Genomic DNA, 25,393 nt, shown 5'->3' with positions numbered 1-25,393 from the left:
AGTGTGGATTGTGTGTAATGTAGCAGGTGATAGTCACAGGTGGCATGGATCAACGCTAAGTCACAGTCGATCAGCCCAGTGGTGTTAAGGCGAAGGTGTCCAGTATAGGCGACAGCGTTAGTGAAAATGAATCTGTCCCTCACAGTGTCGAGCGAGGCGGCCGCCTGCAGGTCGGTCAGGAAACCCACTTCTAGCAGGTGGAGAAGAAAGCCCTGGTCCTGGACACCGTAGACCCGGTCAAGGAAAAGAACCATGGCAGCCTTGTGGTCTGGGCAGAACACTGTAGCTGGGTCCGGCTCCAGCACTGTGCCATCTGGTGGTAACCAAAAAATTGATTGTGTGAAAAATTGTTTCTTCAGTTGGTACTGTGTTCCCACCAACTGCAAAACGTTCTGGATCAGTGATCTCAACTATTTTTTTTAAACAAGTAACACACCAAGTTACATCTGTTCTATCCATTTGGGTTCAGATAACTTAACCCTCATTTTATACTTTTTACCTTATTTAACCCTAATTTCATACTGTTTACCTTATTTTCCCCTCATTTTATCTAAATCAATCTCAGATTAAGGGAATAATCCAAAAACCAATCAAAAGATTAGTTGAGTATGAAAGAAATCGTTCTGGCTCCCAAACTTTGGAATGAACCCCCAATTGCAATTAGAAATGCAGACTCACTGCCAGACTCCACCTTAGCCCATAGCATTTGCTGCAGCATTTGCCCTAGCCTCTACGGCCCTGCAGGTTTATGCAAAGGCCAATTTATGTAGACAGATGCCAGGTCATTCTTAACCTGGCATCCTATAGTGTGTATAGTTTGTACAGATTATTGATTTTTTGGATATTCTACTGTAAGACTGATGATATGTTCTTGGTTTCTATGATTTATCTTACTATTTCTATGCATTTGATGTGTTACCTTGTGTTATCCTTGCTTACTGTAAATCGCTCTAGATTGAGTTCTGCTAAATGCCTAAACTGTAATTGTAATTGTTAGTTGCAGCCCTACAAGTAAAGCCTAATTGTCTCCGCCAGGCCGAAAGGCATGGTGAGAGAGTATGTTTTACCCTCCGTGTGTCCGTGTGTCCTGTCCGTGTGTTACCAGCTAATCTCCGGCACCGTTGACCCGGTCACTCCAAAACTGTGCACACACACTCCCTGGATGCCAATTCAGAACCATTTTTTCACATGAGCCTGTTATAGTGGCACCAGGAGGCCGATTTGTGTAAAACCCATTTTTTTATATTACTCCTACAGATTTTATCCAAACATCATGCAAATCGGTATACAGTATCTCTACAGTCAAATGATCAACACGGATCTGTCTGATTTCCCATATTCCATCCTCATTGCCTAAGGTTGGCTTCCAAAGTTTGCAGGATTGGTCCGTTATGAACAAAAAGCCTCAAAGTATGCACGCATTTTGCGATTTCCATGAAATTTCACACGCACATTTCCACTAGGCCGAGGAAGAAATGCCACTCTTTTCACATTGGCCTGGTTATAGCGTCACCAGCAGGTCTAATTTAGCAAAACACATTTTTGAGTCTGATTTGCTGTGAAAGGCATATAAGAATAAATGGCACGGTTGGCACCCTTTTCACATTGGCCTATTATAGCGCCACCAGGGGGCCAGAATAACGTACCTGACCTGGCGGAGACCTGTGCTCCGAGGAGCACTTTTTCTAGTTGTCTCCGCCAGGAGACTATGTTTTCGTTCTCGTCCTTCCGTGTGTCCACCAAGCTAACATTGGTCAAGCTTCACGTGACACGTGACAATATGTTGAAAGGGTGTGCTTTGATTGGCTAGTGAGACGCATGATGAAATAGAGACCTATAAATAGGTGTATCACTTCGAAAGACTATTTATGTCTTTCGAAGTGAGGTAAGACAGGATTAATCAGGAACCGGAGGAGTGTCAGACACGTGTCAGACGAGGCTCCCAGAAGAAACACATCTCCCCCGTTCAGGCTCTCAGCGAGTTCAAGGCCATGGACTCCTTCTAAAAAGAGCATCACGAAAACGCAAGCAAAACAAAACACGATCATGATGATGATGATGATGACAACAAAAATTAAAAGAAGTTTGAAAACTCCCTTTTTACTTTGTGTTAACCCGCCTCCATTTGCCCTGTGTGGGCTTGGTGACACCTCAGGAGGACTTGAGTACCTGCTAACTGCCACACTACGGCTCCCATGAACTTTCTAGACCTGATGGTCAATGGGCAGGCCAGCACATGCCCAACACTATTTTTTTTACTTTACCTTTTTACTACTGGCGGAGACCTGTGCTCCAAGGAGCACATTTTCTAGTTTATATTTCATTCACTGCTTTGCTTGCCAGAAATAACCGATTTTCAACGGAAGTTCATATGACGAAAAATAAATGAGGCTTTAGTGCAGACACAAATGGACTAGAGAGTGTTATTACCTTTGGCCAAAGCAGGGATTTGGAAAGGGAGGCTGATGATCCCCTCCAGGTCCTGGATGGAGATGAGAGACCTGAGGATGGCTCGGATGCGGATGGCTTCACCCTTCCCTGCATGGATCAGCTGTAGAACATTAAGCCTGATTTATACTTGTGTGACGGTGTAGTGCAGAAAATAGCCAAACTACAAGCTATTGAGCTTATAAATCTGCTATTTTTGGTACGCCACATTGTTATACAACAGAGCATATATTCGGCATTACAAATTGAACATTGATAAATTATATCACAATAGTATAAAAATACAATAGGAAATAGAATATATGACATCATCTAAGATAATATAGCGTACAGTAGTACAACTGGCAATGTCTGATATTGCTTTACAATGTTGTACCATATTGTTGTTATATATAGATATAGATATATAGATATAGGGGGTCGGCAGCCTTTTTGAAATTAAGCCATGTTTTAATTTTTTTATTAGTCAGTGTGCCATTTCAGCATTTATGACACCACATAAAAATAAAATATTTCCAGCAGATTTTGATTGCCCATAAATATAACCTTTTTTTCCTTCTTCTTCTGAAATATTTCCTTTCATATCAGGACATTGTAATGATCATTAGATCATTAGACTCAGAGCAATAACCCACCTATCTCCCAGACTCCCTCCCCAGTCAGAGTTTGAATGAATGTACAACGAATGTATGTGCAGGATGTAATTTGCATACAGATGTGAGGAGACTTTATTTTATTTTAAATACATATATATATATATACATCTTCTTCCACATATCCGGACTCGGGTTGCGGGGGTAACAGTTCCAGCAGTGAATGACGTGCCCCGAAGACCTCTATAGGGAGACGCCCAGGAGGCATCCGTACTAGATGCCCAAACCACCTTAACTGGCTCACAGTCAGATCTCTCAGAATCAGCCATTATCTCAGCTGGACTCACCACTTTGGCAGAGTACAGGGTCAAATATACAGAGTGCTCATTTATCAATTTGTAACTCTGATGCTGCGTTCACACTAGCAGTGATAAAGCAAGAGGCTCCATTTTCGATGGGAGCCAGCGATATGAAGCTACAAAATGATTCCTGACACTTGTCGCTGCGTGAAATGCTACTAAAAGATTGTTGAGCTGGCTTCAACTTTTTCAGCGCTCCAATGACACATAAGCATAAAGAAAACATGTTTTTGTTTCACCATTATCACTCCCCTTCCCTCTCCCCACAATTCCTGCTCCGTTCCGTAAATGGAAGAAAACCTCATTCTTGCTGTTAACCAGGTCCCTGTGGTATTTAACCCTGCCATCTTCATTTACGCAGTGTGACTTGAGCAACACGTCAATAGTGATTCAGCAGCAATATAGCTCGTCATGCTTGGTCATTTTGTAGCTTTTGTCACCACTATGTGAACGCAGCATGAGAGTGCACATTATGCAATGTCCATTTGGTTACATTTGTACCTTCTCAGAGTTAACTGAACACTGAGGATTCCACTGTGTAAATGTACCAAAGAGGCTGTCTGATGTGAAAGGTTTAGTAATGAAGAGTCAATCCCCTCCTCCATCACCATCATCCCCCGGGAAGTCTCAGTAATCACCCATGACGGCCAATTTGCTGGTGAACTATGAATAAGATTCAATAGAGTCATCAAGGGGTATTGACTGGGGAGTGGCATTGAACAAAAGGAAACTCTCACATGCATCTCTGGAGCGCAGCGTCCTAGCAGATCAATGAGGGCCGAGTAGAAGGTCATGATGGCGTGTCCCATGTGGATGAGGTCATCGTCATCGCCATGAGAGACATTTCTGTTTCGGGGAAAAGTCACAATGGTTATGTGATTTTTCAACCCATCTCGGAATGCGGATCACTGGCTTCCTTCAAAACAGGCCTGGAAATCCATCTTTCAGGAGGCCAAAGGGGTAGGTAAATCCCACTTCTCCCATAGAAAGGTGATGACTTTCACTGCCTATACCCCCCCCCCTTTTCTACTCTATACATAGTGTTTTATACGTGTTGATGATATTGTATCTTGGTGCTATTTTAATGAATTGAATACATAGGACCACAATGGAAACTGTATCAGTGGCTGTACCAGTGCTGTTTACATTGGTGACTAATAAAGTATTCAATCAATCAATCAATCTCGGTTTGTATCTGTACTATTAGACAAGTTTCCCTGTTGAGTGAAAGCTTTCAGCACATAATATTAGAACCATCATTTTAGCACTAACATGTTAGCACTAACTAACATGAGGTTGTGTCCTGTGTTTACAAAATAGCTCTTAACATGATACAGTGACACACAGTTATCAGTGTCTAGCACAGGTCTGCACAAACCTTTTCAGAAATTACCCAGACATATTCCGATGTAGGAGTCGGACAGTGTAGGGTTTGTCCAAAGGACAGATTCCCCTCAGTAATCAATAAAGCTCTGATAAAAAAAGAATATATATATTGGTGGATTCCAGTCTCCAGCCTTTCACCTCGGCAAAGGTGAGTGAGCGATTGTTCAGTAGAAAGGGCTTATATAATATCCATTCTAAGTTTTATTAGCCTTTGGTCGTGAGGTTAAATTGTAAACAAACTTCTTATTCTCTTCATTACACGTGAGAGTCGGCTATTTACTTCGTTCAATCGCGTGAGGGACTCGCTTGCGATGATCTACAAGTTGTCATGTGGTGCGTCACGCCACGTTGTCAACTTGTAGATCTGTTCCGTTTGAAGAGTGGTGACATATTCCCTCAGTTTCCGGTTGCCTTTGATGGTCTTCAATTGGGCGTGGAGCAATGCAAATGATTCTCACATGAACGCAAACTCTGACTGTCAGACAAAAATGAGGAAGACCGGCGATACACACATGAGAGATTCACACGCCGGTTGGTGAATCGCACGTCCGTTTGTGCTTATCAAAAATACACACCCCTTTAGTCACTTTATTTAGGCACTATTTACGAACAGCTTAGTGAACCAGCCCCAATGACTCAAAAAGTTAACCTTATCTAAGTCATTTTTCATTAGTTCACCTAATTATACCATTCTAATTCTGCGACCCAGTACATATCTCCCATGACCACGGTCTGTACACCACTGCCCTAGCACATTGTCAAGACTCACTGGAATGTAGTGACAGGTCCGTCCATGGAAGGGTCCTCCGAGATCCTGATGGCCTCCTCCATGGCAGCCATGAGGCCGTCCCCTCCCTCGCCTCGCAGGGCGGGGCCAAAACACTCTGGCCTGCGAATCAGCAGCCTTACCACAACGTAGGCGTTCTCTTCCACACTCTCCCCTGAGGTGGACAAACACATCAAATACTGATTGGACCAGATTGCAGATCCTTTTATGGCAATTTGTTCATGGGAATTCAGGCAAGATTCAAGAGTTTTCAAGTTGTATAGTTTTAGTAAAGCATCTTCCAATCCATATGCTAAACCTCCATTATTATACTGTATGGAAATGTTCTGACAATAAAGGCAATGTTTTTTGAGTATGACACAATCATTTCAATATAGCTACCTACCTACCTACATTTAAGCACTATATTCAAGCCCTTAAGTAACATACACATAAAAGTATCATCATTCACATTCACGTGCAGTATGTCCAAAGATGTGTAATGTGGGGGGACTTTGGAGAAAGCGGTGGCTGTATCATTTGCTGAAATAAGAGGACATTCAAATCTTATTGGTTACCATTGCAGAATACGGCAAAGCGCAGGAAATTCAGGTAACGTTCACCCTCCACTGGGTTCCACCCAATGTCAGGGTAGCCTTTAGTCACCAGCAGTGGACAGCTCTGGAGACCAGAGCCAGCTAGGTACTGGACCACCTGGGCAGGTGACAAGGAGAGAAGAATCAGGTATGGTACAGTAGGTGACTCCGTACACAGTTAGAGTACTGCCTAAATACATAGAACCAAGACACTATAATGGGGTGGCATAGCTAACCTATTGTTCATTTTGTAACAGATCTGCCAAATTTGGCAGATGTGTCGATAGATATATTGGGAACAAAACTGATTATTGGGGCATCGCAAATTCACACCCTGGTGGGCGTGGCAGACATTTTTTAAATGGCCACCAGCGGCTGATGTAATCTTATCTTCCTAACCCACTCTACTCAATCTAGTGGCTACAGTTTCTATCTAGGAGGCTGAAATGTTGCAGGAAGGTCAAGTGTGTGAGTGTGAACGTCTTTGTGTGTGTTCATGCGAATTGCCTAAAAGAGGGAGCTGCAATGGGAGTGGCCTATATGGCAAAAATGTGCATAACTTCCAAGTAGATTCACAGATTTGCACAAGATTTTGTGGAATGGTTGGTTATGACCAAAAGAAGGGGTGTGGCAATGGGTGTGGCCTATGGGGCAGGTATTTTCCAAAATGGCCACCAGCTAGCTTTCCTATCCCACAAAAACGGACATAGATCCCAGTAACCCTGAGAACCAAATCAAATACTTCAACAAATACAAAATGTATATAAAGTAATTGGTCATTTAATTATTATATTGTATTATTATATATAACATTATTATATCATGATGGCACTGAATCATGATGATTGGTAGCTGGCCCTGAGGCTGCAACAGTGATTGAGGAATTGGAAGATGCACACCAGCTCATGGGAAGAAGTGATGTGCTCCACGATGACCAGACAGCAAGTGTGCAGGAAGCATTTAGGAGAGATGTCTGCTCAATGTAATGGAAGAACTGGGAAACCCATTTGAAGAGGAGAGTGAATTGTCCTTGACAGCAAGGAGATTGCAGATCCACCAGCATTGGAAACTGTTGTAAGGTATAGAAGACTGGCCAACAACAGTTCCAAGCATTCACAAAGGAAGGCTTGTGGAGAGAACAAAACCCACTGATGACACAATCCACCCCAATGAGCTGGACAAATACTAGACATTTCTGAAGCTTAAACCAGAACCAGGAGACCTGGTACTGCCAGACCCCTAGTGGTTGAAATCTGAATGGCCGGACTTCGCATGACATGTGTGCAGAGGAGGAAAAGAGGGACAGAAAAGAGGGAAAGAGGGACGGACAAAGCCTCATGTAGGCCGACCCTCTGGGTCTGGCAAAAATGATTGAAGAGAAAAATACATACATTGGATTAAAATAATGAAATCCTGCTCTACTCTGGCATATTTGCTCATGGAATATTGGGATGAACACTAAAGTACGTTTTTCCAAATGAAACGGTCTGGTTGTGTCTCATCTTCCTTTTCATTTTATCTCTTTCTCTCACTATCAGCTATATTGTACAGTACCAGTATAGTGGTACTTCATATACAGAGGATGTGAGAGAATGAAGTCACCTTCTCTAGGTCCGGCTCCCTCAGTGCTAAGGCCAGTTCATTGTTATCCATAACAGAGGCTGCTGCTACATCCAGAGGAGTGGCACCTCGCATGGATGGAGAGGCTGAGGAGTGAGGACATGAGGATAATTATAATGAATACCGTCTACTCATTATACATACATACCATGCATAAACCATCTAATGTTAATGGCTTTACTTTTAAATTTAGCATTTGTTTACATTTTTCAAAGTCATTAAAATGGTACTAAACAAATGTGAATAACTCACAGTCAATGTTGGCTTAAACATAATTAATAATGTATGGACGTCTGAATTTAATTCATAATTCAGTCCTTTCTCCAGGGCCTATTTTCAGCTAGACTTTTGAAATAAATCTGCACTTTGAGAAGAAAAATGTAATTTATATTTAGTGCATTGGTTGGTTTGCCTAACCAAGAAAGTTATAAATCTATGCATTGCTGTATTGCTGTACTAAATAATCAAACAATGGTATGCTTTTGGAAGGGGTCAGCCCTATATTTCCTCAGCTCTATGTTCCCTCAGCCATATGTTCCCTCAGTTTAGCTTTGGGGGTAGGGTTAGGCTTTGGTTAAGGTTGAGGGAACATACATGTACTGTAGGTACGCTACTTTGGAAAATGGAATGTCCTAAACATGCCAGACCACCTGTATGGTCCTATACTGTAGATGTTGTACAGTGTGTTGAAAGTAAACCATAATGTGTGAGATTGTTTGTAATGTAAATGTACTGTATTCACAAACTCAAGAGTTGTGATGGAGCAGGACTAACCTAGCCCAACATTGCTGTTCTCTAACAGGTAGCTGAGGTGGTCAAACATGGCTCCCTGATTATGGCGGCTGATACGGCAGAAATAGCACAAGAAACGACAACAGTGGGCCACCATTTTGGGAAAGCTGATCTCCTAGCAGGAGAAACGACAAAAATAACATGAAAAACTGATACAGTACATCAAGATAAGATTATAAAAAAGAAAGATCATGAAAAGGCTACTGAAAACAGCCACTCACCTTGGACTCTCCCTCCCCAAGTACATTGACCATTACTTCCATCACTGTCTCATGCATCCCCAGGGCCATCATCAGGTTGGGGTGCTGGTAGAAAACTTTATTGTTAATTATGTCCCTGCACACCGTGAAAAAAGAAAGAGACATAAAGGTAAACATTACTGTATATGATGCATAGGTCTAATACAGTATGTCAACATTTCATAATTTCCCAGCATAAATCCCCAGAGTTAAAACTGGCCAATAACGAACTTGGGAACTACAGATGGAAATTAGCATCCTTCCTAAATCCTGTATGTATTGTTCATAAATATGCATTGTCTCATACATAAATTAAAGTAAAGAGGCATTAATTCTCCCTACCCTAGTCCCCTGATCATGAGCCTTTCCTCCTCTTTGCCCATGCGGACACTGAGCAAGGAGCGGATCTGGCCCAGGGAGGCCAGGAGGGCAACGGTATCCTCCACAGAGGACTGGCTGATGGTGTAGGTCCTGCGGAGTGGCCCTCCCATCTGTCCGCTTAAGCCCTGATACTGACGATGTAGCAACAAGAACATGGCCCTCACCAATTCTGGGTCCTCCATTACGCTCTCCTGCGCCCATCGCACTATCGTTCCTGAGATCAGCTGTTGGAGGGACACTGGGAAGAAGATAAGGTGTGGTAAGTGGGGTTAAAAATTTAGCCCTGTGGGACTAAAGCCATTATTGTTACTTTATCATGTATTTAGTAGTGGTGCTTCATCACTCACAAAAATAATTAACCCCATACCGTCACCATTTAGCACTTGCACCTTGCAATCAACGAATGCTTTGTAAGGCTGCCAGTCTGTCTAGCAAACCATCACTCGTGCTGTGTAGGAATTCTGCATTAGACTGGCTCACACCCACCTTATTACTTGAGCTCCACAAGTAGAGAACTGTCGCACCACCAGAGGAGCCGTAACTGCAGATTTTGCCAAACAAATTTTGCTGTCTCAAAGTGGAGAGGCGTAGGGATAGCTACTATATACGGTAAATCTAGCTTTAGACCAAGCTTTTACCTGGTCGTTGGCTGCACATGCCCTCCCTCCCTAGTGGGCTAATTTCAAAGCATAATGTGCCATCTGAATGCGGCTAAGCATCAATGGGACCCCTCTCAGTGAATTTCCCTATGACTGAGCCAAGAGCTCATCTTTCAGAAGCTCCCAGGCAGGCTGTAAGCTATGTCACAGTTCCTGATATGCTGTTATGCTATTTTTAATTTGTAAGAATAGAAAGCTTGAATAAACGCTTGTGGCCAGGTGGCTTAGTCCAATTAAGGTATTTTCGTGAGGCTATTTCGATTTCATTGTATGTACTGTACCATACCCTTTCTGGTGTGTCAGCAGTCACATTTAACACTCAAGGCAGTGCATGTGCAGCTCGGCGCCGCACACCTCAGCTGAAATTCCTTGGGGAAACACTGCTATCTATAATATTGGTATATGACTCAGCAATGCTGAAAAGTATGAAATTCATGCTATAACTTTACTGTGGCGCACAAAGTGCAGTGAAGGCAATTGTAAAAAAAAGAAAGAAAAAAAAACACAACTGTTGGCATATTAACCTGGTTATATAGTACAGGACTCACTGATAATGCTGCGATACAGCATAACACTTACCGGTATTAACCAAAGGACAGATGATGAAACAAATGGGAAACAAAACTTAAAAAGTAAAGTAGTTAGATGCACTTACTGGGACTCTGTGGTCCACTGTCCAACTCAGTCTCTGTGAAGATCTGCTTCAGTTGAGTGACCCTCCCCACCATGCTGAGGAGTCGGTCCATCATGGATATTTCAACGTCCTTGTCATCCTCTGGCTCAGAGTCTATTTCAATACCTGTAGAATGACAGCAGAGGAAGGGGGCTATTTTCAGCGGTTGTCATTATCAATTGTGTCCTCGGGCCATCGCATCTCAAAGATGACCTCTCCTGTTCTCGTGCTAGTCTGAGACAGGCCTGCGGAACCTCTCTCCTACACACACATTGCACACCGATTCTAATTTGGACTTTTAGGTGAATGATAGATAAGCACTGGAAACCATTTAAGGACGGTTGTCGGTCGGTCGGTCTATCCATCCTTCTGTCCATTTGTCCACCACTTTTGTCCCAAACATATTTCACAAAGTACTGACTGAATTGCCATGCCATTCTCTATGCAGCTTCATGGAACCCAGAAAATGACCCCTACTGGTTTTGGTGTCTAACGGCATCATTAGGCCACAATTTCCTCCTGCAGACATTTCACTCTCAAACAAGGCAACTTTAAAACTACAGGTTGGGTTATTTGATTTGCACCTTCACGCTCGTCAGACAATGGTCCCTACTCCCTACTCATTTTGGTGACCTCATGCCTTTCCTCTAGTACCATCCTTATGCCAAAAGTCCAATTGCACACACCATATCTCAAAACCTAATGATTGCCATAAAACGTAATGTCTACAGGTAGGATGCACCGTAGTGATTTAGCCTTTCCTAGAGATAAAAGACGACGGGTATATGAGGTACAGTACATTGAACCATTGTTTATTATGACAAATCCAAACGTAATATGGTGTTATTTGAATGGAAGATTGAAAATATACAAATAAATCAAACTAAAACATGAAATAACCACACAATGAAATATGGCCTTCTAAGCATCTTTTAGCCAGTTGCTGAGGCAAACTAACAGTTTTTTTTAATGTTTAATGTAAGCTGCTTCTTTTGAACAATGTGGCCTGTAACTGAGAAAGGTCTTTTACACGTTTGGTTCCCCATTTTTTCCTTGGAATAATCTTGCAGGGTTCTATTTCAATTTAACTCCTGTGTGAAAGTACGTGTAAATGGAAATAGAACAACCATGTGTGCGGGGAGAGAAAAAGAGACAGAGAGATAGAGAGGATTAGGGAGAGAGATTGGGAGGGAGAGAGAGAAGGAGGAAGAGTCTATATCACCCACTCAATAACCAAAATCTGAACGCACAGAGAGAGAAGAGAGAAAGAGAAAGAGAGAGAGAGAGAGAGAGAAAGAGAAGCTACTGTAGTGGATCAGTCATGGTGTTACAAGGTGAGACATTGTGATCTTACCACAGTGTGTGATGAGGCAGGTGTGGAAGTCCAGCAGTATCTCTCTGATCTCCTCTGGGCAGGGGCAGTTATCTGGCTGTGTCTCCTCTCTGAAGCTCAGCAGCATGTTGATCTGAAGCAGGTGCACATCACATAGACACACGTAGACACAGAAGATATGGTGAAAGTAGTTCCACAGCTGGAGTTCCAAGTGAAAGTAGATTAGATGACCCTTCATGCTGCTCACTCACGAAAGATTAAACTAACAGCACTAACGGTAGTAGGTGTGGGCAGCACAAAGAGTTGACGTTTGACTATATTGAAGTTGTGATTTCTTCACCATTTTCTTTTTTAACAATGCATCAATTATTTTTTCTTGCTTCCTTACTGTGTATTTTTGGCCACAGAAAAACAAATTGTTTTCAATAGGATGGTTATATTATAACCATCCTATTGAAAACTATTTCTAGACTGTTCTATTTCTCACTTGCAGTTGTTCAAGCATGAGTTTATAGAATTATCATGGGCTCACTTTGCATAATGCCAAACTCCCAGCTAAACAGCTAAAAACCTTTCCATCATCATTCTGTTTTTCTTTCACCAGCACTTCCCAGCTTCCCTCCACTGACTTGTTCCTGTGGAGGTGAGCGGAACTCCTTGGTCTTGCGGGCAGTGAGGGCGGCGGACATGTTGAGTGCCTGCATGACTTGCTTGTAGCGGAAGCGCTGGTTGTCCTGCAGCCTGCCCACGAAGGCATCAGAGAAGGACACCACAGCCTCCACCCTGTGGCGCACCTGGCAGTCGCAGAGGTACGACAGCACCTGGCAGAGCTGCGGACAGACAGACTGTGATATTCAGCTCCTTCATTCAAATTCTAAATGTTTGAATATAGCTGAAATATGTCATATTAGGATTCAACATTTATTTGCCAGCCATAGTGGAAACAATATGAAATACAGTATATTACATGTGTGAAACCTGCATGTTCACCTCAAGTTTGACAGCTTCTGGAAGCTTCATCTGAAGAAGCCCTTGTTTGGGGGTGTCCTCTTTCTTGTCTTTGTTCCCTTCCTGCTCCATCTTACATTCACCATCACTAACCTCTTGGTCCTCTTCCTCCTCTTCTTCTTCTTCTTCTTCTTCTACCACTTCCACTTTATGGGCTTCATCTTTTCTGGAGAATACTCTAGGCTCTATCAGTCGTAGCACTTTCCCCAGGTCCTCGTCTCCAAACTCGCCCATCGCCAGCAGTGTGTAGACCAACCTGATGAGGGGAACCAGGAGACGCTCAACGCTACCCCCTTCAGGGTCCCTCACGCCTTGCCCCACGGTGCGCACGGCTGTGGTGAGCATCTCCAGGGCCAGGTTCTTCAGTACATCCAGGGGGATTTCTGGGCTGTCCTTGTAAGTTGTCTCACCATCTCCAACCATTCTGTTGCTCCTGACAAAGCAAGGTGAGGAGGAGTTCATCTGGGGTTTGAGGGAGGTGCTAAGGCCCATGCTAGGGATGCCCCGTGAAGGTCGACAGTCTCCTCCGACACCGCCGCCGGCCGGGCTAGGGTAGAGGGTGATAGCCCTGGTTTGGTCTGTCATAGGGACGATGTACTCCTGGGTCATCATGAGACGAGCCGTCATGGTGGCGCTGAGGTGAACCTATAGAGAAAAATAGCATTAATAGTCTAAATCAGCTGTGTATTGAAAATGCTTTAACAATATTATTTCCCTTCATCTCTAAAGGAAGTCAACATTACAAGAGAGAAATCCGATTTCAATGTGTTGTACTGTGGAGACATGTTGTCAGCTGTGTAATCTCACTAGTTCAGTGGTTCCAAAACGTATTATCTCAAGACCCAAAAGAGAAATTAGACATTTGCCCAGGACCCAAACTACTGAAAATTGTGCGGCGTTGTGAGCTTGTACATCTGCTATTTTCAATACTTCTTAAACATTTCTTTATTTTATTCATGGAAATTATTTTATAATGTGATTTTATTTATGTTTCTTTTTTTTTTTTAAACCTTTTGTCTTTTAATCTTTTGAAATAATACATATCATTTTTTTTTTATAGGAAACGGAAAAAGGGGATATTTACTAATAAAAATTGGTACACCACCGAAACATGGGTCCCGACCGAGAAAATAGTGTGCTAGAAAATGATAACACAATCCGAATACAAGATACATGTTAAAGGGATAGTTCACCCCCAAAATGACTTTTTTTCCTATCGATTAGTCACCCAAAGGAAACTTGAATTCATGGATATTTTTTTGTTATTGTCCGAAGCCAATAATTTGATGACCGGCAGCGGTTCCGGTCCACTGGTCATCAAATTATTGGTTTAGCAATGCAATTTATCATTTTTTGGGTGAACTATCCCTTTAATGCTCTGTTTAAATGGGGCCCCATAACCTGGATGAGCAGCTGGTAGAACGCAGAGCGGAGTGGGCCAGGGAGGCGGGGACTCTGGATGGCGTAGAGGAGCTGTGATTGGTCCAGGTGACTGCAGAGGGCGTGGCATACTCTGCTGTTGCCAAGGGAACAGAGGGAGCAGTAGAAGAGGAGGGTGTGATGGTGAAACGTCAGAAGGTCATCGAGTTCAGACAGCTCCAGGATGTCCACACACCTAGAGACAAGGCCACCAATCGATCGTCAATCTGGAATTGTCTACAAAGTTAACAAGACCTTTTTAACCCCTACCTACCGAACTAGGCAAGTCGACTAATAATACTATAATAGAATTTGATATTGATTTATTTTAAAACTTTTCATATTTTTTAAATATATATATATTATTTCACATAATATTCTAAACCTTGCAAAAAAGATTAAGAATATATTACAGCTTTTCATTCTCAGGGCACAGTCACTCATGTGCCCTGAAGTTTCCCCGTTCACTTCCATACTGTGGGAGCAAAGCGGTGGAGGAGCTGCCTGTTACAGCGCGTCGACAGCGTTGAAGCCTGTGTCCAACATGTGTGAAGCTTGGAGTTCAACATTGGTCGGGCATTAACCAAGAGGAAAGAAGTGCCATCATCATTCTCAGGTCTTGCAGTGAGCCAATCACTCCAACGTCAAACTAACTACACAGCAGAAAGCCAGCACCAGAGCTAGCTCTGACCTGTACTGCCCACAACCCGCAAGACAACATGGGAAATTGACACGTATGAAGCTCATGTGTGACTGCCAAGCCCCCAGAACCCAGGGGTTGCATTGAAGTGCATTGGACATGCTGGCCATTCATACTGTAGGTACTGCAGCTTGGGGCCACTGTCACAAGCTTGCGCACGGGGTTGCGCATGGAGGTGACGATTTCCGGTGCCTTCTCTATTATTTTAACTCTATGGTGACTGCCTGGCATAGCACCCCTATGCAGGCAGTTTGAAAAAATTGTGCATGATGCAGATTGGTCAAGTGGTTTCCAAGATAAGCTGCGCACAGACAGACTTACAGACACACTCACAGAGAGGGGCAAAAACATAATCTCCGTCTCCCGCCTGGCGGAATAAATATAATAATATAATAATGGAAAACAAGGTAGGCGCTTTGACAGCGAGGACTTGACTCATGAGTGCCCGCGCTAAGCAGCCGATGGCTTTGTGCAATGACAAGCGTGCTGTCATTGCGTTGGCAAGCCATGGTGGACGGAATAGGTTATCACCTGTTTTGAAATAGCACATACTGTACGCAGGACATTGAGTGGAACAAAATGAGCTCTCCCCCTTTTCCAACATATGCAGGACGTCGAGTGGAACAAAACCAGCACTCCCCGGTCACCAATACACGGGATGTTTAATGAAACAACCAGCGCTCCCCCGTCCCTTGCATGACCGTATCACTAGGCTTGTAGGCGTTCCCATAGAAAGGGCGTTCCCTAAGCGCCTGTACACTGCAGAGAGACACTTCTCCTTCCACTGAGAAAGACCAAGTGGGAATCGCCTCTTGCCTGAGCGGTATATTTGGTCTCTCATGTGGTTGACCCAGGATCGAATCTTGGCAGGAAGTGAAAATTACCGATTGCAGCTTAATAACTGACCTTTATCTAGATTTTCAAAAGGAATTCTCCTCCCTCTAACCTGTTTTCATCTGGGATGTGAAGGGTCATGACCTGCAGGGGCTCAGAGCACTGGATCCTCCAGCCATGACGCTCATCTGGCCGGGCTGCCATTACCCTGAGCATGTGGTCAGGCACCCGGGTCCACAGGACAGGCGTGAGCTCCTGAACCTGCAGCCTGGGAGGGCACTGGGGAGTGGCGTTCCTTCTCTCGCTACGGAACAGGCCTGCTGACAACGGCATCACATTCTGTACAGAGAAGAAGGCAAAAAAACAAATGGAGAGATAAGCAAACAAAGGCGTAAATAGGACAGGAACCGCATCATGGTAGAGTTGTAAGTGAAGCAGGTTGTATTGCATCCACAGGTGGGAAAATGTAGGTTACCTTGATGCGTCCAAACTCAAACTGAAACATGTTTCTGCAGGTGGGCTTGACAAAAACAGCAGGGAACAACCTAGTGCTAGCCTCCACCTGGTCACAGTGCAAAAAGAACAATTCTGTGAAACAATACTTGATGTACTGACACTTAAAATGTGAAAGAGAAGACAAACAATGTGGCCTACTTGATAGAAGGTAGCCATCTCAAATCCACCGGATGTAAAGGTTAGCAGGCCAGTGGCTGTGTCAATAAGACAGCCAATCTGCAGCCCTGTACTTCTCCTGCTCATAGACAAACCTGTAGCCATTCCAGCACACACCATGTAGCAGTTGCTCCGCTTAACACTGGGGGAAAGAATAGTGATACGTTAAATGGCTACTTGTTCATCCGGCACAAATTAGGAATCAACTACTAGCTTCATACAGTACTGGAGTGTTTAAATCAACAAAATGCACTATAAAGTGACACTGGTGACATATCAAAAACTACCATATCCACTTAAAAATCACAAAAAACATATAATATCTGAAATATTCTTGTACACAGACCTCTCCTGGACCTTACCACTCTCATCACCGAGGGTAAGTGTCACAGTGCGGGCTGTGTCAGGGTCAAAGCTCAGGTCCTGTTGGTGAAAGTCCGAGGTCACCCAGCCCACCCACACGTTGAATGGTTCCTGACCTGGGAGCACCTTCACTGAGTAATAATACTAACAGGGAGAGAGGACATTTTTCAAATTGTAGTCAATTTCCTTTATTTGATTAATTCCAGACTACTCTCATCAAAGTTAACATGTATTAGCTTCTCAAACAATGCATTACATTTATGTTTGGTGTATGGTTAAGTTCAGAACCCCCATGCTCATTCTGAAACAAGCAGGATAAAGCAGAGTGCATGTAATATGGGGTGGAGGTGTCAGGCTGGCAGCTTGTCGATTACTGTAGTATGAAGATGCATAGAGTGAGTAGGGAAAGAGGAAGGGAAACAGGTTATTTGTCGCCGTACATTTGCACATACAGTACAGTACGTGAAATGTGTCCTCTGCACTTATCCCATCCTAACTATTAATTTCAGCACCGGGGCTGCAGTTGGAGGCTATCATTTAAAAAAAGACCGCCTTGTCATGAGAATGATTGTGATTGGCGTGTGAATGAGCTGAGCTGTCAGCTGATGTGGTTAGTTGCTTGTTATCTGTCATAGAGAGCTAGGAGCTTGACTAAATGGCCGGAACAAACGCAAAGCTCAATCTACGCTCTTCAGTATAATGAATATATTTTTATGATTTAAAAAACCTAAGATACGTAATCATTACAAAGTGAAGAGCTGAAGCTCAATGGATTATATTTTTGTGCCAAATCGTGAGAAACAAGCAAACAAAAAATCTAATAATATATAACCAAATTAATATTAGAGTAGGTTTTGTTCAAGGTAGGTAAAAGTGACAGCTCTTACTGTAGAGCTCTGGACAAGACAATCGTAGGTGTCTTTGTCAAGGAGGACCTCTTCAAGGAGACGGGCAGATGAGTTGCTTTTGACTAAGTCTGGCTTCTTCTTCAGCAAGAACCTGGTAGAACACACACATACACCTGTAGCCATGTGGATTCGAACCCAGGTCATATGCTACATTCACCCCTGTGAAACTGGTAAACACACTGACATCCCACCCACCAAGAAACTAAATCTACATGAGCTTCCCGCATGGGAAACTAAACATCTGCTGTACCACTCATCCAAAGGGCAATCCTTCCTGGCCAAGGCAGATATCAGGCGTCTGGTCTTCAGACAGAGTTACTCGAGCTACACACACACACTTCAAACCTCAACCTGCTTTTGTTCCTCCCCATCAACATTCAAAAGCAGACATCCCCACAGCAGTTGCATTAACTCCTTCAGCTACCTTTGTTTACGTTTAGATGTTTTGTCATGGCTGTGATCCTTGTGGTTGAGCTCGTCTCTGGAGCCAGTGAAGCCATGCGCTGACTTCATCAGCACTGCAAAATCAGAGTCCATCTGAAACTCATCCAGCTCTTTCCTGCCTGAGAGAATAAAAGGAAGTTAATTACAGCTGTGCTCTGGGGAGCTGGAGCCATCTAAGCAAGGTCACAATATTAGAATATCAGTTGCCTGGATTAAAAGCCAAGGAGAGATTGCTCAGTTATTTCGTTCAACCAGTTTCCACACAACAATGCCACAGAGATTTTTAGATTTAATTGCTAACGGATGTCATTTGCCAACTAGGCTATAGATTAAAATGGGTCAATAGTGCTTTCAGTGGTGTGTAACAAACACATTCAATTCTCTGTTCAACCGGGGCAAGACCCAGCAGACTGTAGAACAAGTGGCAATTGGCTCTATGCACATTAGTGAATCCTAACCTGGAGAAAACGTGTTGGTGGCGGCTGGCAGAGCGCCCCCTGCAGGGCTAGAGAGCACAGCAGCACATTCAATGGGCATGCTCAGACGGTAGAAGCCCATCTCAGAACTTCCACTCTGGGGTGGAAATGAGCGCTGGGTAACCCTCAGAATAGGTGAATCATCGCCTGTCCCATTGACTCTGGTGACCTTGAATGAGAGGATGTTTGCTTCATAATTAATGACTGACCTATTACCTATGAATTATAGTGCGAGGCTGGTTGCCGAACAGTTGACAGTAAAAGAGATTTGTTTTCTCTCTCTCTGTCTCTCTCCTGGAATTACACCTTCTTGTTTTTTTAATGGAACTATCCTACAGTATATGCTTGAGAATTGGCAAATGAAATGTATGCAAACAAACCAGTAAGTTTTGGTGATTGGGAAGTACGGAGGTAAACCGAGGTTGTCTCCAGCTCATCCACAGGGTTGGGTCTCTGGCCATGTTGACCGCAAAGGGCTTGTAGCCCTGCTGTAGGCCACACATGGTAAAACACTGCAGGGAGGCCACCTGGCGGCCGAGGTTCAGTCTACCCACCTGGTTTACACCCACACTGACCACAGGCAGCAGTCCTGGGAGAGACAAAGTAAATAAAACGGATCAAGAATGCATAAATGCTGAATATATCTGATCAAGCAGTGGAAGTAAACAGTGCTAAATAATAGACAAAGGAACTTCAGTGTGGTGGTGGTGGTGGTGGTGGTGAATGTTTTAAGTCATTGGTTCTCAAAGTGGGGTCCTTGGGGGGTTACCAGGGGGTCCCCAGCAAAATTAGTTACATATCATTTTGCGGGGCCTTGACATGAAAAAGTTTGAGAACCACTGTTTTAAAATATTCCTAGTCAGAAAGCGGTGCGGACCATCTCTGATATCAAAGTCGCTGGCAGCCATCTCTGAGCCCCTGTCGTTGAGTAGCAACTCTCCGTTGAGCGTGACCATCATTGTTCGCTCGGCCATGTCCACCAAACAGCCCACCACGTCGCCTCTCTGCCAGTGACATCCCAGGGGCTCACCACCCTGATGGAACCACTGGGCCTGAAAGTCGTGACAGGGGGGACACAGAGACATGGAGGCAGGCAGACAGAGGAAGAGAGAGTGAGAGGAAAAACTAAGTCAGAGGCATTAGAGGAGAGATATTGTGGGAATTTAAAAAAAGGGTGTTTAACTACATAAGCCCTATATTCTTTGTTATACGACGAATAGTGAAAATAGATCTGCTATTTTCACTATTTTTGAATATTGAAAACAATTCAATAAAATTACACCTATAACTAGAAGAATTTGCTCCTCAGATTCGTCTTGATCACATGTCTATAGCGATAATTTGTAACGATTTGCGTGAAGTTTGGACAAAATCTGTAATATAAAAAATTTGGTTTAGCAAAAATTGGCCTCCTGGTGGCGCTATAACAGGATGTGAAAAATGCAGGGCAGAGGTTATGCTCTGGCATCCAGGGAGTATGTGCACAGTTTCACGTTGATAGGGCCAACGGTGCCGGAGATTAGCTGCTCACAGACGGACGGACGGGAAGGGACGGGACGGACGGACGGACGGACGGACACACGGATGGGCGAACAGGGCGCAAAACATAGTCTCTGCCACGCCTTCGGCCTGCCGTAGACAACAATGAATCTGGGCATACTATGTTCAAGTTAATATCGGGATAAAGACCATTACAATTTTCACCACTTACCTTAGATCCGTCAAAGACAAAGGCCTGGTCATCTGAGCCCAGGTCTCTCTCCAAGCCACAGCAGGGCCTGGCCCAGCCCACTCTCATCCTCCCCGCCGTCACCACCTCAAACTCAAAGTACCACTTTCCCTGGGTCACGGCGTACGATTTATCAGCCCTGAACACCCGCAACTTCTCAGCAGAGTTGAGACATTGATCTGGCAGCATAGCTGCAAACCAATCGGGAGGGAAATAATAACTTGATGAATAATTGATAAACTGTAATTTGATTTACATGCTTCTCATTTCAATTCTCATTACAGCAGACAGAACTAATCCACAGGGAAATACATTATGATAATGAATATGGTATGGACACGTACAGTAGCATTCTACTTCAAACGCCCATGGGACAAAGATTGAGAAACCAGTGCATTTTATAATTTTTTCATTATAAATGTAGCACATTTAGATTGGCTCTATTTCAGTCCACATTAAATTGGTGAAAATGTACATACAAGTGAAATTAAATTAAAAGTAAAGCTGATGTATTCAAGACATACTCCGTTCCTGGTCAAGGGGCTCCAGACTGTAGCCATAGGCAAGTAGGGTACAGACAGCCTCTCGGGCGCTCTCCCTAACCGACCTCCTGTCCCTCTCATCAAGAAGATGGTAGGGAACCAGTTGTGGGTTCCATTTCAGTTTCACATCCTAAAAAGACAACATACACTCTTAGAATCAGCTAAATTGTTGCACTGAGACATTGTCCACTGCACTGAAGAGGCAAGGATAGAGGATAAAAAAAGGAGATACAATGAATATGCACCATGAAATCACCTTTACTTAAGGATGTTTTCAGAAAAGGGCCTATGTCCAATGGCCAGAACACTACAGGGAACATACCTGTTGACTTCCGTAGGTCCATCCCTGCCTGATGCGCTCTCTGGCCCACACGTTGTGGTCGTTCTCGGCCAGCAGGTCCACCACCGCATCCAAGGCTGGGCTCAGCACCACCTGGCTCAGGTCGACGGGGGCAGGTCTGTAGCCGCTAGGCTGCTCGTACCTTGAATGACAGGAATGGTAAGCGGGGACTGCCTGGGTGGTGGCACAGGTCAGAGCCGGTGTCCACCCATTACATGGAAGCAAGGCAAATAAACATTAAGCAAATAAACCCTAGCGCCCCTATTCTGGGGTGAACATTCAGCAAAAATAGCCAGTAAATCGGCTATTTGTTCAAATTGGCTTTTTTCAGCTAAGAGATTTGTTGTAGAGGGAAATACTAGCTGCCCTAGCATAGCACCCTGCGGGTCCCCGGTCAACTAAGTATATAGGGTTTAAGTGGTGGATGGGAATCATGAATGTGACATACGAGTGGATATATGTGTACAGTGATCCTTAAATCAGCAAAACCGCAACCAGTGAAAGTGACTCAAATACTGTTCTTCCACGTTAGTTTAGACTGTTCTTTTAATACTTTTAAGTAAATAGTTTTAATTATGTGACATTATGCATATATTACATGTGGTGGCATACTTGTCAGGAAGTCTCATGTATTTCACTGCTTTGTTGGCGTAGTCATCAGTCAATCCGATGTGGAACCCAAGGGCAATGAGTGCCCTACCAGGAGAAAAACAAGCATACGTTATTCATGTACACACAGTCGGTAACACGGTGCAGTAACTGAACACTAGCTCAGACACCAATCAAATAAAATCACAGGAATCATTCAAATAATTCAATGTCATTTAAATTGTCACCTTCACAATAGAGTGCAGAGTACGGTGATGGTGCTCACCTCAGAGTGTCTTGAGCCATCTGCAGGTTGTGGTTCCTCTCCTGCTCCGTGAGTTTAGAGAACTCCACCAGACAGGGGTCGTTCCTCTTGCTGTCATCTTTCACCTGCGGAACAGAATCACAGGACCTCTTTTACACTCTTGAACCCAACCCAACCAAACCGTGATGCACTGGGCAGATACCGTATACAACTATGATGTAATATCAATTGATCAGTTATATTCAAAGTTTTATCATTAATAGTCTGTGCTCACAGGTCCATGCGTCCAACCAACATCTATCTTGTCCATGACCCAGAGTACATGGATGTTTTCTGCCAGTCTCTCTCTGATATGCTCCAGTTGTTGAGGCAACTGCACCTACAATATGGGATCAAATGGGTAAATATAGTTAGGATTTTACAATGGAAAAGTATATTCACATGGTAATTTCTATGTTTGCATTATGGATCAAATATGATGTCAAAATATAAGAACACAAGCTCAAATATCAGAGCTACCAATTGAGAAAGATGCCAAATTATAAGTACAAAAACTCAATCAGAGATGTAGGCTAAATGAAGATCTGTTGGTACTGTGCTGTACCTTGCTGATATCTACTGGTGCTGGAGTGAAGGTAACAGGTGTGAGGGGTACTGAAGGGCCAACCAGCTCTCGTTTCCCGTCTCCGCGGTCCCGGGTGTACTTCTGGCAAAGCTCTACCTTCAGCTTGACTGTAGGGAGCACAGCCTCAGAACATGCAGAAAAGCCTGGCGGGGGCAGGAAGCGGAATTCTCCATACCTCCCTCCGAACAGGAAACGGACCCTGTTTTTTTTTTCGGGAAAGTGGGAACAGGGTGGAGGTGCAGAAAGACCACAGCGCAAGCAGTGAGCTCATGAGATAAACAGAGAACAACATGAACCGATTGACTATCACAGAGGATGCATCAAAATTGTACTCGATATAGATTTGTTTTGATTAGAGCCTACAGTATACCTATTGAAAATGAAATAGTTGAGAAAATGTAAACTGTTGATGGTCAAAAGTCGTCCATGTATAAAATAGAAAAAGGTTTACAGATACATCTTGAGCAGAAGGACAGTATGCTCAGATGAATGGGATCGCACTTTTTTTTACACTTCTACCCAAAACAAAAAATGTGAACACAGCATAGTGATAAAACTGACAAATGTTGAGAAAAATAAAAATACACCCTTTTAAGATTGTAAAACACAAAGAGGGCGCCAACACTGACTTGACTCCAGCAGAGAAGCTGACCACGGGGTAAAGGAGTCCGTCTGGGTTGAAGTTCTCCAGCATGCCCTGGACGGGCAAACCGTTGACCCGGAAGGAGATGCAGGGGGTGGAGAGGTCGAGACAGCAACTCACCACATCCTCTGCTCTCAGTAGGTGTGGAAAGTGAGAGCTCACTCTGCGACCCACACAGCCTGAAGCACAGGAAGGAGACTTATAGCTTTTATACTACACCCTATAGGCACACAATGGAGAACACATGCTGTATTTTTAAAGCGAGAGTGGTCCTTGTCCCTCTGTATTTCATTTGCTTTCATTGAGATGGTAGGAAAGCTGAGAGTGAAGGCATAGGAGGAGCACTTTGTATTTTTTGTGTGTGTGTTTTAAATTGCTATTATTATATACTATAATCGAGGTATTGAACTAGGGACTCTTTGATAATAGTGCATCCTAACCACTCGGCTATCAGGTCGCCCTGACCCCAAGGGAAGGCATAGGAGGATCACTTTGTAACCAGTTTATGATTAGTGTTATTACAGTATATCCATCGCTACCTCCTGTACTTTTGTCCATTTCTTCTTTATAAACTGCACTTTTCAAAGACATCAGGAAAACCAGAGACAGATGCTTTTTAAAATGTTCTTCATAACAAAACACACCTCTATATTTGTCACCCACCGTCCCCACCTGCCAGTGCTGTGTGTGTGTGTGTGTGTGTGTGTGTGTGTGTGTGTGTGTGTGTGTGTGTGTGTGTGTGAGAGATTTAGTTTGTTTATCTATTTACCTATTTATGTATGGGGGGGGCGGGCAAATAAAAATAAATAACATCAATTAATAAAATAACTTTTAACAGCATGAAATAGCCTCTTTAACCTCATCCTCACCTGACCAGAGGTGAAGCCCATCAAATCCGTAGGAGAAGAGGTCATCCCCCACCCCGCTGGCCCCCCAGCCTTCTCCTGTGGGCCAGGGCCTGTAGCCCTCCGTGCAAGCCCAGCCCACTCGCAGGTGGGTGGGCTCACCTGTGAGGAACGGCTCCACATGATCCACTGCCAGCTCATAGTACCACCTCCGATGCTGGGCTGAGTCCTCCCCGATTGCTAGAAAGATATTGGGCCTCATGCTTTTGGTGCGGTGGGTTGGAGAGAGGAGAGGAGGGAAAGAAAAGCATTTTCATGATGTTTTTGTCAGTATTTATGATGACTGTCAGGGTTAAAATAGGTTTCAGTGATTGCATTTACAGTGCTTACTGTACAAGCATGGTAAGAAATTATTTCCGAAACAATTTAACAAGCAGTACTTTAGGTTTAGGTTTCATTTAACCAGTTGCCGTCAAATGAGAATGGTGGCTCACATACAGTACACACCTGGGAGCTGGCCAGTACAACCAGTTATCCACCGTTGGCCATAGGCCAGCTATGCCAGAACGACTGGATTAACTGCCTTGTACCTAAGGGCATCTAAACGGCAGGTGTTGAGGTCCAGGAGGGGTAATCATTACTCATTCCGGGGATTTGTTTCCAACAACCTTATGATCACACTACACCGATAATTAAATAAGTGGGAGCAAAGACGAAGATACAGAGAGCAAGGGAGTGTCTGTGATTGACAGCATCATTGACAATGCCAAGACGTTTTAGCTGACTGAGCCTCTTGGAAGCTCAATGTCAGTTCACCTTTACCAAGGGTCATTGACCTTTACCTGACACCTTGACACGTCAGGACAACAAGAGAGAAGCATAGAGGATGAAAAGGAAGGGTGACAGCCGGGAGCGTGTGCAAGTGACAGATGGAGGGGGTGGTAAAATAGATTAAAGAATTGAAAGAGAGGACATTAAAGAAAGACAAGACAGAGAGCAGGTCCTGGGACACTGGGTGATGAAGATGGAGAGCGTTGGCGAAATGGAAGCGAGAGGGAGGATAGGTGACAGAACAATGAAGTGACAGAGGGACAGGGAGAATGACAGCAGCTGTACTAATGGCTTGAGGGCCTGAGCAGAGTGAAAG

The 25,393-nt window shown here is 43.9% G+C and overlaps 1 protein-coding gene across 1 annotated transcript in view; it reads right to left on the bottom strand.

The window, feature by feature from the left end:
• LOC311058624 (ryanodine receptor 2-like) overlaps positions 1 to 25,393 on the bottom strand; it is a gene marked incomplete at its 3' end in the record, with an annotated part of 134,165 nt that overhangs the window by 81,172 nt on the left and 27,600 nt on the right. Inside the window, exons 18-49 of the mRNA XM_084076085.1 lie at positions 24,271 to 24,509; positions 23,388 to 23,580; positions 22,738 to 22,957; positions 22,408 to 22,512; positions 22,155 to 22,258; positions 21,893 to 21,976; positions 21,263 to 21,422; positions 20,923 to 21,070; positions 20,381 to 20,589; positions 19,547 to 19,721; positions 19,050 to 19,258; positions 18,652 to 18,838; positions 18,174 to 18,312; positions 17,729 to 17,840; positions 16,825 to 16,985; positions 16,461 to 16,620; positions 16,282 to 16,368; positions 15,919 to 16,145; positions 14,255 to 14,468; positions 12,836 to 13,498; positions 12,475 to 12,675; positions 11,867 to 11,978; positions 10,495 to 10,638; positions 9,142 to 9,418; positions 8,782 to 8,896; positions 8,543 to 8,675; positions 7,751 to 7,854; positions 6,131 to 6,266; positions 5,556 to 5,727; positions 4,138 to 4,246; positions 2,431 to 2,551; positions 144 to 313 (exon numbers count right to left, since the gene is read on the bottom strand). Of these exons, the coding sequence (XP_083932211.1) occupies positions 144 to 313; positions 2,431 to 2,551; positions 4,138 to 4,246; positions 5,556 to 5,727; positions 6,131 to 6,266; positions 7,751 to 7,854; positions 8,543 to 8,675; positions 8,782 to 8,896; positions 9,142 to 9,418; positions 10,495 to 10,638; positions 11,867 to 11,978; positions 12,475 to 12,675; positions 12,836 to 13,498; positions 14,255 to 14,468; positions 15,919 to 16,145; positions 16,282 to 16,368; positions 16,461 to 16,620; positions 16,825 to 16,985; positions 17,729 to 17,840; positions 18,174 to 18,312; positions 18,652 to 18,838; positions 19,050 to 19,258; positions 19,547 to 19,721; positions 20,381 to 20,589; positions 20,923 to 21,070; positions 21,263 to 21,422; positions 21,893 to 21,976; positions 22,155 to 22,258; positions 22,408 to 22,512; positions 22,738 to 22,957; positions 23,388 to 23,580; positions 24,271 to 24,509 (5,590 nt within the window). The remainder of the gene's footprint in view (positions 1 to 143; positions 314 to 2,430; positions 2,552 to 4,137; positions 4,247 to 5,555; positions 5,728 to 6,130; positions 6,267 to 7,750; positions 7,855 to 8,542; positions 8,676 to 8,781; positions 8,897 to 9,141; positions 9,419 to 10,494; positions 10,639 to 11,866; positions 11,979 to 12,474; positions 12,676 to 12,835; positions 13,499 to 14,254; positions 14,469 to 15,918; positions 16,146 to 16,281; positions 16,369 to 16,460; positions 16,621 to 16,824; positions 16,986 to 17,728; positions 17,841 to 18,173; positions 18,313 to 18,651; positions 18,839 to 19,049; positions 19,259 to 19,546; positions 19,722 to 20,380; positions 20,590 to 20,922; positions 21,071 to 21,262; positions 21,423 to 21,892; positions 21,977 to 22,154; positions 22,259 to 22,407; positions 22,513 to 22,737; positions 22,958 to 23,387; positions 23,581 to 24,270; positions 24,510 to 25,393) is intronic.

This window comes from Gymnoscopelus microlampas (assembly GCF_963454915.1).
Source record: "Gymnoscopelus microlampas genome assembly, chromosome: 13".
Taxonomy (NCBI): Eukaryota; Metazoa; Chordata; class Actinopteri; order Myctophiformes; family Myctophidae; genus Gymnoscopelus; species Gymnoscopelus microlampas.
Note: the sequence above shows the minus strand (reverse complement) of the source record. Positions and strands in the feature narration are given on the sequence as shown.